At 38.3% G+C, this 13,197-nt stretch overlaps 1 protein-coding gene across 2 annotated transcripts in view; it reads right to left on the bottom strand.

The window, feature by feature from the left end:
* lrrc28 (leucine rich repeat containing 28) overlaps nucleotides 1-13,197 on the bottom strand; it is a 14,546-nt gene extending 1,349 nt beyond the window's left edge. The window contains exons 1-10 of one of the 2 annotated variants that reach the window (XM_053683267.1): nucleotides 13,086-13,197; nucleotides 11,227-11,442; nucleotides 11,100-11,140; nucleotides 10,387-10,424; nucleotides 10,155-10,292; nucleotides 6,935-7,141; nucleotides 6,149-6,251; nucleotides 5,318-5,493; nucleotides 4,828-5,073; nucleotides 3,710-3,869 (exon numbers count right to left, since the gene is read on the bottom strand). In XM_053683267.1, coding sequence (XP_053539242.1) covers nucleotides 3,710-3,869; nucleotides 4,828-5,073; nucleotides 5,318-5,493; nucleotides 6,149-6,251; nucleotides 6,935-7,141; nucleotides 10,155-10,292; nucleotides 10,387-10,424; nucleotides 11,100-11,140; nucleotides 11,227-11,394 — 1,277 coding nt within the window. In that variant the 5' untranslated portion in view covers nucleotides 11,395-11,442; nucleotides 13,086-13,197. The remainder of the gene's footprint in view (nucleotides 1-3,709; nucleotides 3,870-4,827; nucleotides 5,074-5,317; nucleotides 5,494-6,148; nucleotides 6,252-6,934; nucleotides 7,142-10,154; nucleotides 10,293-10,386; nucleotides 10,425-11,099; nucleotides 11,141-11,226; nucleotides 11,443-13,085) is intronic. The other variant, XM_017478837.3, reaches the window with a different exon arrangement.

The following is a 13,197-nucleotide window of genomic DNA, read 5'->3' as shown; positions in this document are numbered from 1 at the left end:
TAGCTGCATGGACTGGTCCAGACATAACTGGCCGACCGATTAGATCTCTTAATGCACGCAGAGGACCTGAGATTAGCCAATTATCCGTGCTGATTGTGTTAGCATGGGTTAGGATGGGAGATGTTGATACAGAAATGCTGGTGTCCTGTTACTAATGGGTTGAGACAGACAGAGGAGTGAGACAAGCCCTGAACGGCCAGCTCATCATTTACCAACACGGTGGATCAGAAGGAGGAATCAGGGCACCGGAACCGAGATAGTCATAAACATGACCCTCAAGTATGTGAGAGTCAGTTATTGTAATTAATGAAGAATAAACCCAAACATTTTGGTAACACTTTCTATGAAGCCCATATTCAAAAACCAGTACAACTGTGCTTATAACTAGTTAGAAGTTGGTAATGATTACTTGTAAAGCCTTTGCATAAAATCGAATTAATAAAGCTATAACAATGTGCTATACTGTATATAATTCCATGAAAACATATAATCATAAAGTATAACTGTTCATTAAAATGCCATGTAGTATACTGCACAACCTATACACCTGGTCCCCTTCTGAAAGTATTGGAACAGCAAGGCCAATTCTGCTGTTTTTGCTATGCATTGAAGACATTTGGGCTTGAGGTCAAAAGATGAACGAGAGGACAGATCAGAATTTCAGCTTTCATTTCCTGATATTCACATCTAGATGTGCTAAACAACATAGAACATGCTACCTTGTGTTTCAAGGGTGCCCATTTTTTCAAGTGATCACAAATATTGGAACTTGTGACTGACAGGTGTTTCTTGCTACCCAGTCGTGCCCTGTTAGATTGATTGTTTACAGAATGAACAGCTCTGAATAGCTACTCTTGGTTTGAGCCCTAGGTTTCACATGTGCAGACTGCATTCGTTGTTAAAAAGGATAAACCCACATGAAGACCAAGGAGCTGTCTATGGGAGAAAAGCAAGCTGTTTTGAAGCTGAGAAAATGCAAAGGATACACATACAGTGGATACACACACACACACACACATATATATATATATATATATATATATATATATATATATATATAAAAAGTCTGCACACCCCTGTTAAAATGTCAGGTTTTTATTATATTAAAATGAAACCAAGATAAATCATGTCCAATCTTTTTATACCTTTATTGTGAAATTTTAAACTAGAAATTAAAGTGAAAAACAATAATCATTTTAGGGGGAAAAAGTGCAATTACCTTGTTGCATAAGTGTGCACACCCCTAAACTAATACTTAGATGAAGCACCTTTAGATTTTATCTCAACATTCAATCGTTCTGGGTAAGGATCTATCAATTTGGCACATCTTGACTAGGCAATATTCTGCCATTCTTCCTTGCAAAAGTATTCTAGCTCCATCAAATTGGCTGGGTATGTCATGCTGAAAGGTGGAATTCCTTTTCCTTAGTGTTTCAGCAGAAGACTTAAGGTTTTGTGCCAATATTGACTGGTATTTGGAGCTATTCATTATTAAAACACAGTTCCAGCAGAAAAAAAAAGAAGAAGAAAAAAAAACAGCCCCAAATTATGATTCTGCCCAAACCATGCTTCCCTGTGGGGCTGGTGTTCTTTTGGTGATGTGCTGTTTTTTTTTTTTGTGTGTGCCAAAGATATCTTTTGGTACTATGACCAAAAAGTTCAACTTTGGTTTCATCAGACCAGAACACAGTATTCCACATGGTTTTGAGACTGGATGTATTTTTTATTTATTTATTTATGGTTAAAATAAATAAATAAAAAATAGCCTAGAGATATAAAGAATTCGGGAAATTGTTGTCACACGTAGGGAGCAACCAGGACTTGCCAGAAATTACTGAAATTCTTTTAATGTTGCTGTAGGCCTCTTGGTAGCAGTTTTCTCCTGATTTTCTCATCAATTATAAAGGGACATCCTGTTCTTAATAGTGTCACTGTCATGCCATATTTTCCCCACTTGCTGATGATTGCCTTTACAGTGTTCCATTTCATATCCAAGGCATTGGAAAAAATTTTGGAACCCTCTCCTGATTGATATTTTTCAACAATGAGATCCCGTACCTGCTTTGTAAGCTCTTTGCGGCCCATGGATTTTCTAGCTGGATTTTACCAAGAAGATGTGAGGAAAATCCCATAGGAACAGCTGTACTTTATTTGATGGTAATGAGTCACTTTAATTGATGACAGGTGTGATTAGTATTTAACATGAGTTTGAATAATAGAGTAATTGGTTGATTCTGAACACTGCCACATTCCCAATTATAAAAGGGTGCACACACTTACGCAAGCTGGTTATTGTACATTTTTATTTTCCTCCCCTAAAATGACCTTACTGTTTCTCACTTTCTACATTTTTTACAGGCTAAAATTTCACAAGTACACTAGAAAAAGTTCTGACATGATTTATCTTGGTTTAATTTTTTAAATCACAAAAACCTGCCAGTTGAACAGGGGTGTGTAGACGTTTTATATCCACTGTAGGCAGCATTTTTGGCAATGTGCCTTTATTATTATTATTATTATTATTATTATTATTATTATTATAATTTTATTCAGTAACATCCCTTTATGTGTTTGTTCCTAATTAATCTGGCGATACGTGATTCCATATTACATTAAATAAAATAAAAAAAAATTAATAAAATAAAATTAGTAATGTATTACAACATTTAAAATATTTTATAATGTTTTTATAATTGTTCATATATATATATATATATATATATATATATATATATATATATATATATATATATATATATATATATATATATATATATAAAACATATTACAGTTGCTTTATTATTGTTTACAGGTCACTGTTAAAAGGTCCACCAGTACAGTTCCTGTCTTATCAGGAACTTCTTTGAAACAAAAAAAGGGACACTTAAGTGAAAAGCAATAATTTAACTGGAATGCAGCTGAAACAGTGTATGTAAAGGATATAATAATAATAATAATAATAATAATAATAATAATAATACCTGAAATATGAGTAAACACATTGTAAACAGTGTCTTTATTACACAAAGTAATTCCATAACTTCATAATCACTCAGGCTAAGGTTACTGAAACCGCACTTAAATAAATATAAAGAAATTGAAATCAAACTAATAAATAAGTAAAATAAAATTCAACTGAAAGATAAATGGAAATTGAAAAGATTACAAAAAACCCCTAACAGAACTCTTAGGACATGTGACTACATAACTAAAATTGAGTTTGATGCTGATTTCATTACTGCTTTAATGTGCCCTTGTTGACTTTCCTTTTTAACTTGAGCGCGTTTTATTAGTTTATCATTGCCAACTGGAATTGGCTGGATGAGTCCTTGGAGGCCTGAGGGAAGTCGACATAACAGAATGTTTCTAGAGAAGAATACATTGTGAACTGATTTCTTTTTTCAAAACAGCAAGAAATCTTCAAAGGGGCCATAAATGTAATAATTACCAATAAAACCTGGATAGTTCAAAAAGTGAAAATGAGCTTGTTTTGAAATCTGCTAATAAGCTACAGTTAAAGTGGGTTTTATGTGTTGAATTTCTTCATCTGTACACAGAAGCTGAACTATTCCATGCAAGATATTTGTCAAGTAACCACTCTTATGATGCAGGTGAGCCAATCTTCTGTGTGGTGCGAAACAGATGGATAAGGGCAAGTTAAAACCTGCATCAGAATGATGGGAGAGTGTGTGTGTCGTGACAGTGGTACCTCCTGTGCACTCCAGCCAGTGCGGTGTCTCTGAGGCGGAAGAGTTTGGGGTAGACGATGGTGAACATGAGCTGACTGCAGCGATGGCAGTGACCCAGCGGACACTCGAACAGCTCGAACAGGCTGGTGGGCAGCAGGAACGTTGGCAACAACGCAGAGTCTGAGCGAAGGGCAAGGAAAGAATCATAACAAGCACTCAAATGCCTGAACAACCTACAGGTTCCAGCATGTAGAACTTTTTTATTGTCTGGTGCCAGAGTATATTAGTCATTTTCTACAGTAACAGCTCATTGACAGGGACCTGTATGGCTGATACTCTACATAAGGACTCATAATAGACATATTAAAAAAAAAAAAAAAAAAAGACAGTTGATGATGATACAGTTTTCTGTAAAAACCTTAACGCTTACTGAAGAAGTCTCCAGTGTCAACACAAACTGCATTTCTGTGTGAGAGGATGATTGTTTATAGCTGCTATAAAAGAGACGTCCCACAACATTAAAATTTTTTTAACTATAAACAGATAAAAAGTTTGTCACGTCAGTTGATAATTAAAAATTGTAATCATTGGCAGACTACTGTGGTATAAAAGAAACAAAACACTTCGGGACAAGCTGTTTTTTGGAGTGCATCACAACACCCTGTCATGAATTATTTTCCTATACATTTTACTCATTATTTCTTTTTAACAAATGCTTTATTTTCTTCATCACACCAGTTTGTATTATTCATTATAGTACTATTTTCCTTGTCTAATCGCCTGCTGTCAGTTTAAGTGTTGTCTTATTTGTTTTTTAATACTTAAAATGCAGGGCCTTCCTAAAAACGATACATTAGTCTCAGTACAGTTTATCAATATTAAACAAATAAAAGAAAAGAAATGGCGTGGAACATTTTCGGCCCAAGTTTAATATCAAACATCACTGAAAAAAAAAAAATGTTTGTATTTAGATAAAAACACTTAAAGTATTATAAAATATCATATAAATAAAGTGATAAAAATATTAAGTGAATATGTTGGTTTTCAATTTTTAATATTTTTTTTCCGGGGGCAGTTAAAAATTGGCTTGTGGCTAGCACGTTTGTCTCGCACTCGGGGCTGGGGGCTCAAATCCCACCTTTGTCCTGTGTGCAGAGTTTGCATGTTCTCCCCATGCTTCGGGGGTTTCCTCCAGGTACACCGGTTTCCTCCCCCACAAAGACGTGTTGTAGGCTGATTGGCATTTCCAAATTGCCTGTAGTCTTTGAACGGGTGTGTGAATGTGTGAGAGATTGTGCCCTGTAGTGGGTTGGCACCCTGTCAAGGGTGTCCCCCGCCTTGTGCCCCAAGATCCCTGGGATAAGCTCCGGGCTCCCCCATGACCCTGTGTAGGAAAAGCAGTACAGAAAACTGATGGATGGATGAATGGAATTTATATATTTTTTTAATTTAAGGCAATTTCTGTTTTTCCTGCAAGATAAGAAGCTGTGTGCTAGTATCACTCCTCAAATAGCATAGAGTTAAGGACCAACAGTGGAACACTAGGACACGGTTCCGGGTTGCTGGACACGAGCCAAGAAGATGTGTTGTCCTTTGTAAACTCATCAGCAGGTGAATGCGAGGCTCACCCTTCATGTTCCTGCTGTATGCTACATGCAGTGCTCTCATTGCCATCTCTTCTAATGTCAGCACTCGGTCAGCCTCCGTGCCAATAGCCTTCACTTCAGAGGGAAGAGGCACGTTCATATCTCCGATGGTCAGTGAAAGCTGTGTCACGTCAGAGACGTGTGGAGTAACTCCACACCTACACACACATACACGACAGCATTAAGCCATTGTTCTCTTGCCACTATTCCCTCCATAATATGAAACAACCTGACTGTGTCAACTGACGCGTTTTAGTGACGCGAATCAGTGTGACTCATTTCTGCCTCAACACAATGACTGCACGAGGCATTTCCAAAGACGACAATAAATGCCGCAGAAGTGTGAGCAATACCTAATTAATCAGATTATTGCTCAGATAAACCGCACGTATATTTAAAATGACTTAGACTTGTTAGTTGATAAAAAAGAATCTAAAAATACAAACCTTTTCTCTTATTTTTATCTCCTTAAAATGTAGCTCAAATAAAACGCTCATTTTAGGTCTGTTTTTTTTTTTTTTTTTTAATAATACGAGTATTAAAAACCGGTCAAAGTGTGAAAACCGGCATGCCTACATTCTTTAAAGAAATAGCAATATTAAAAACCTCAATGGAAAAATCGAAGTTAGTATTTTTGTAATTTTCTTATTCATATAATGTGTATTTCTTAATAAAGGTAAATGTGTGTTTTCATGTTCTTACAAGACAAGTTTTGGATGACACTTAAGGGATCGAGTTTTTTTTTTTTTTAAATGCTAAAGATTTCTTAATCACAGTACACACCACCACTCCTCCAACTGCTCAGACTCTCACCCGTTGCAGCCGATGACCTTGTTATACAGGTAAGATGGCAGGCCCTTGAGGTGAACATTGTTGTCCACGAAGACAAACTGCAGCTCCATGGATCGTCCAAGATCTGACAGGGAGAATGATAGTCACTTTGCAGTTCAATAAGCACAGCGTTTAAAAAGACATCTACCTATGTTGAAGTAATGGTTATCAGCACATTTAGGCAAAAAACCTACAACCTAAAAAGTGTTATCAGCAGTAAACATGAGTTAGATAATAGTGTGGCTTCCCTGGAGATTGAGAGCCTCTGTAGATGCCCAGAGAGAAAGACAGGATAGACAGATTGAGAGAGGGGGACAGACAGATTGAGAGAGGGGGACTGAGAGATAGAGATAGACAGACAGAGATATAGACAGTATGAGAGCAGAAGCACTGTGAACATCATTATGAGAAGTATTTCAGGCTCATTATCACCCACAATCCCCTGGGGCCCCTCACAGCGGGTGGTCTATCACAGCACCTGCAGCTCCACGTGACCCTCTCACTAACTCGAGCATAACCAACACATTAGAAAGACTCCTCACTGAGACACTGAGACACTGAACCTATAGAGACTTCCCTGTGAGACACTGAGGAACAGTTCGGAATCTTGTGCAATCTTGCGAGCGTGTTTATTTCATGCTGCACTTGCATAATCTGGCAGAATCCAAGGGTCTATCACTGCATTTCATTACTCACTTGTGTACTGTACACGCCAAATGTTACTTGGACTGAGTCAGAGTGCATGTGTCTGTGGACAGCAGCTCTCACCCAGAGGCAGTGATCTGAGGCAGTTTGCAGCCACGGAGAGCTCGTTGAGGTCTGGTAGCTGACACAGCTGACGCGGGAGGCACTGCAGGAGGTTCCGGTCAGCAGTCAGACACTGCAGAGACACACACTGGTGCAGCTGCTCCGGGAGAGTCCTTAACAGATTCATGGACACGTCCAGAGTCTCCAGCTCCTTCAAATACCCCAGCTCTAGTACGACAATGCACACACACACACACACACACACACACACACACACACACACTTAACAACATAAGTAAGATTACTATATTAAAAGATCAAATTCCAAGAAAGAGTAAAATGATTAGTAATTTATAATACAAAAATTTTTGAATAATTAGGACCGACAGGCACAGAGGCCACACCTCCTCCTTTAGTGTAACTGACAGGCACAGAGGCCACACCTCCTCCTTTAGGGTAACTGACAGGCACAGAAGCCACACCTCTTCATTTAGTGTAACTGACAGGCACAGAGGCCACACCTCCTCCTTTAGTGTAACTGACAGGCACAGAGGCCACACCTCCTCATTTAGTGTAACTGACAGGCACAGAGGCCTCTCAATGTTTATATCTCACAAATGAAAAATAGCCTGCTCTGCTTCTCATTAGCAGATGCTGCTGCCCTCTGCTGGTGATGAGCAGTTCAGTCACAATAACCTTCGAGTCACATACAGAATCCTCCATGAGAGGGGGAACAAGTACATGTTCCCAATAAGAAACATAAGGTCACTGACTTAACCGTAAATCAAAGCAGCTTTCCGACCACTGGCATGCACATTCAGGTTGCAAAACCACAAACGCATATTGTTCCGTGACACGCAGTGCTTTCACCACACAAAGCAGACGATCTGGGAGGAAGATCAGCAGAGTAAAATGAAATAAACAGATACCACATCTGACAAAGCATAACACTGCTGGGAGTTGAAAATAAATCAGTTTTAAATGAGGACACTTCCAGCTGGGTCACAGGTTGTTCTTGGAGTACAAAACTCACTCAGCTTCATTATGTCTAATGCCTGTGGCAGATCCCTCTTCTTCATGCTTCCAGCTACCAGTTTAGAATGAACTTATCATATGCACCTCACAATGCATTTTTTTGCAAGTCATGCCATCGAAGTTGTTTGTTCATAAAATCATTGAACAGGCCATAAACCTACACCGGAACTACACATTCAAATCTGAGATCCTGGAAAAACTCAATAGCAAAGCTAATTAGCCTTGCAGCTCCAGTGCACACACAGTGCACACTCTGAAGCAATCTTTGGAGACTAAACCTATTTTGGCTGATCACACAATTCCAGGAAAAAAAAGGAACTCTAGCAGATGAGATTCATGTCTATTGTAGATTAAGAGAGATCACAACAGCATCTTGGCAACGCAGCCAAACAAGCCTGACATAACAGCATCCAATTATTCCTGCATAGTTTTGCTCACTGTTTCTAAATTAGGAAAGGAGAAAGGGAGCCTGTGCCAGGCCTAAGACACCCGGTCCAGAAAAACTCGAGTGCTCCGTGCTTTTTGGCAGAAGTGTGTTTCTGGATCACGTGCTTCTGTCTGTAAACAAATACATACGGCTTACTCTTCTCTAGAGGAAAACCCTAACGTCTGACTGCTCATACGCTTCAAGGAAGGTACAAGAGATAGAAAACAAATAGAAAAAGCATTTCTCCATCAAGTCACATTCCAGTTTTTATGGAGTCATAAAATTCATTTTGCACAATATAACCAGTGCATTTAGCAAACAAGCACAGGCGTGCATGCTCCACACTGTAATGCATGCAAGCTGTGCTGCTTTGGTGTAAAATGGACTTTAGATGGACAACCGTCAGGTAAATCAAAGTAACAGCAGAGATGAGATGTGCACTTTAAAAAACAAAAAAAAATTACATCTCCTGACTTCTTATAATAAGCTGCATTGTGACGCCCAAGCACAGTCCTCTTATTACACACTTTGAGTATAGAGCACTTGCAGTTTGTGGGCTCTTACACACTGATTCATAAAAATCTTCGCTCAGTGTGTAAATAAAAGAAGCCTCTTTGATGCAGAAAAATGAAACGCACTGTGCGATATAGCTATTTGGATTCGTGCGCAATGAGTTTGACGTGAAATTGTTTCGTTAAGATTCGATTTTAACCTTTAAATAACAGTGTAATCCATCATTCTCTGGAGTGTCTACTAATCCACAGTGAATGTTTAAAGTAGCAGGCCTATGATTTATACTAATTCCCACTACGAGTATTGGGGATCAGGAGGTAGCACACAAATTTTAATATAGGGTCAATGACGCGGCTATGAAATCTGCTTGCCTAGGATACTAATTTGTCCACCTCTATTCATTTGTGTTATTTACAAAATTTTTCCTGTCTTTTATTCTGGAGAGATTCTGTATGGAGGAACGGTCTCAGATCTCTTGCCATGTATTCTCAAACCTCATCAGGCATTATAGGAGAAGACTCTAAAAGGGTGCTAATAATTGTTACACACCTATATTTAACTATGATAAATATACATACATACATATATACATATATACACACACATATATACATATACACATATACACACACACACATATATATATATATATATATATATATATATATATATATATATATATATATATATATATATATATATATATAAAACAAACATGTGTTTTGTTTGTAATTGTTTGATATCCATGACAGCAGAGTATTTTCATGATTTTTTTTTTTTTTTTTAACAAAAGTTCAAAAGGTTAAAAAAAATAAGGTTAAAAAAAAAAGCCAATTTTTCACAGCCTTCTTTGCTCATATTTAGCAAGGGTGCCAATATTAGTGGAGGGCACAGTAGCTGTGTGTGTGTGTGTGTGTGAATATTATGCGCTGTGTGGTTTGTCTTTGATATTTACAATTAATCACATTTAAAATTTTCTAGACAAGTGGATAATTACCTGCTTTTATTTATTCACTTCTGTTAAAAAACAAAACAAAAAAACCCATAATGAGCTCTTACCTAAAATCAGTGTTTCAAATGTGACTTGGTCAGACAGATGTATTTCTACTTATTAATTAAAAGAAGAATAAGTGTTTTCAGTGATGAAATTAAAATCTGTCTTAAAGTGTGTGTCAGAATCCTAATACTCAAGACTTGTGAAATGTCTCCGACACCAAGTTCAGCAAGTAATAAATAACCCCATGATGGTGAAAATCCAAATCCTACCTTGTGGAAGGCATTTCAGCTGGTTGTTGGACAGTCGTAAGTGGCGTAACGAGCGCAGGCGACCGATCTCGGGGCAGATCACCTGCAGGGCATTATCACTCAGATCCAGCGACTGCAGCCTCGCCAAGTTCCCAATAGCTGTGAGATCAAGCAGAGACAAAAGGACAGCGGTGTAAACTGTGTGAAATAACATAAGACCGTATGATATAAACACAACATTGGAGATTTGTACCTTGCGGAATGAAGGCAATGTTGTTTGAGTGGAGATACCTACATTCGAAAAATGAGAGATTTTGCACGTTAACAGACTTCCCTCGAGTTAAAGTAATGTAACAACCCTTAAGATAGGATTGAATCCAAAGGAAGTCGCGTTTCTGCTTACACTAATCAGCCATAACATTAAAACCACTTGCCTAATTTTGTGTGTCCCCATTGTGCTGCCAAAAACAGCACTGACCCGTCGAGGCATGGACTCCACAAGACCTCTAAAGGTGTGCTGTGGTATCTGGCAGCAAGACGTTAATAGCAGATCCTTTAAGTCCTGCAAGTTGCGAGGTGGGACCTCCATGGATCGGACTTGTTTGTCCAGCACGTCCCACAGATGCTCGATCGGACTGAGATCTGGCGTTAGGGTTATATGTTGGTGCTTCCAACACATCAACTTGGAGACTTGACTGTTCACTGCCTAATATATCTCACGTCTCGGCAGGCACCATTGTAACGAGATAACCAATGTTATTCATGTCACCTGTAAGTGGGTTTAATGTTACGGCTGATCGGTGTCTATAATATTGAGGTTTAAGCAGTGCTGATTCGTTAGTGACATCTGCTGGTCATTATTAACATTACAGATAAAAAGTTAATTGCACCTGATCTCGACTGAACTGAAAAACAAAGCCTTACAAACCAGAACCGTTAGAAGAAGAAAAAACCATGAACACTCACAGTTCGATCAAGTTGGGGAGTTTCTGTGCTAGATTATCAGGCTGAAAAAGACAGAAGTGCTAAGTTCCAAAGCTCAGTTGTTTCGGAGTGTCAGCAGACTTTGCGTGTGTGAGTCAGTCAGCCATACCAGTGTCGTGAGTGAGTTTCTTTTCATGTAGAGTCTTTCCAGGAACTGCAGGCCTTCATCTTTTAAGAGCTCAACAGGAAAGATGTTCAGGTTCCTGTAGTTGAGGAACAGGTTCTTGTGACGCTCCTGTTTGGCTACAAAGATGGCATCATTGAGCTCCGAGGCCATGCTCACAGAGGGGGCCGTTCCCTCTTTCACTTACCGCTGTATCAAACCCTAAAATACGGGTTAGAATTAGGGACAGTGTAAATTAATGGGGTGGGGGTAAATCCCACACAGAAACGCTTAAAGGAACAGTTTGTCATTTCTGTCTCCCTCTGCTGCCTGGGACATGAACCGCAATAGAAAACACTGCCAAGTCACCCCTTTTCCAAAACTGAACCCACCGCATCTGTTTAAATAACATTTAGAGAAAAGCAAAAGAGCCGAGCAGTTACTGCTTTCCCTTGGGTGGAGCTAATTTCAGGGCCAGAAATTTCAAATGACTGTTTTTCTAAGATATTATCAGTGAATTCATCTACTAATGATGATGATTCCCAGCTGTATTACAGACCTGCCTACACAGAATAGTGATTACAAACGGAATTATTACAACTTAATTTCACATGTACAGTGATGCTTGAAAGTTTGTGAACCCTTTAGAATTGATTTATTTATATATCTGCATATATTTTAACTAAAACATCATCAGATTTTCACACGAGTCCTAAGAGTAGATAAAGAGAATCCAATTTAACAAATGAGACAAAAATATTATACTTGGTCATTTATTTATCGAGGAAAAATTGTCCAATATTACATATCTGTGAATGACAAAAGTATGTTCACCTCTAGGATTAGTAGTTAATTTGAAGGTGAAATTAGAGTCCGGTGTTTTCAGATGACAATCAGGTGTGAGTGAGCGCCCTGTTTTATTTTTATTCATTTTTAGCTAGAAAGAAATCAGCCTCAACATCTGTTCTTCATACCAGTGTCTTTTTCCTTCTACCATTTGTGGTTCTGTTGCTCTTAGTTCCACAATAATCCAAAATAATCCGCTTCGAGATACTTGGAAATATTTGAATATAATCTGTCGTGGATGGCAGAAATGAATTATAATATGTTTTTATTTCTAGTGAATATCACACACTAATTAGAGTTAGTGTGCAAATGATGCACCTTAGAGGTGAATAATACCCATAATGAACTTCAACATATGCAGTGAATAGGGAGTAGGGCACTATTTTATACATAAACACCTTTTGTTTGTTTGTTTACTGCTCCATATCTTTTTGGCACAAAGCTACATTCTCCAACAGATATCATGAAAATGTTTACAAATAACAAATCGACAGATATCATATTCCTGCCTCGAATTATTTTACAATAGAAAAACCTCAAACTTGTTTGCCAGTATGTTTAACAGCAATGTTGACTAATTGTAACTGTAAACGCTAGATTTTGATTTTACACACTTTGTGATTTTGTTGACCAAACTGTTTAATAAATGCAAAACTAACCAGTGATATAGATGTGCCCAATCTTATATTCCCCACTTGTATTCCTAAAACCCCGCCCACTGCATTACGATTGGCTAGCAGTCCACACTAACAAGCGCGCCACCGAAAACTAGCCAATCATATCTCAGAAAGGCACGGTTACGCCCACCGGTTCCTGTTACAGGAAGTGAGATTTGTCGGAATACAGATAGGAAATAAAGTAGCGTGTCCGACTACAGAAAGCTAACGCTAAGTAAACAAACTAAGTAGCTCAAAACTCCTCAGATTAGCAGCTTGAAAGACTACGGAAAATAATCCCAAATGCAATAAATAAAATACAGTTAACAGCATGTTTATATTAGTACATGCAGTTACACTTACATCCCGGAGCTGTGTGTAATGACAGCCAGCTCTGGAAAGGTTGGTTTAGCTCCTAGGCCTTTCTGTCAGCAACCGGAAACGTCAAAGCGGAGAAAAGCGCGATTGGTTGAGC

The sequence above is a fragment of the Ictalurus punctatus genome, chromosome 10, assembly GCF_001660625.3.
Source record: "Ictalurus punctatus breed USDA103 chromosome 10, Coco_2.0, whole genome shotgun sequence".
NCBI classification, from domain to species: domain Eukaryota; kingdom Metazoa; phylum Chordata; class Actinopteri; order Siluriformes; family Ictaluridae; genus Ictalurus; species Ictalurus punctatus.
This window is presented reverse-complemented; position numbering and strand designations above follow the sequence as displayed.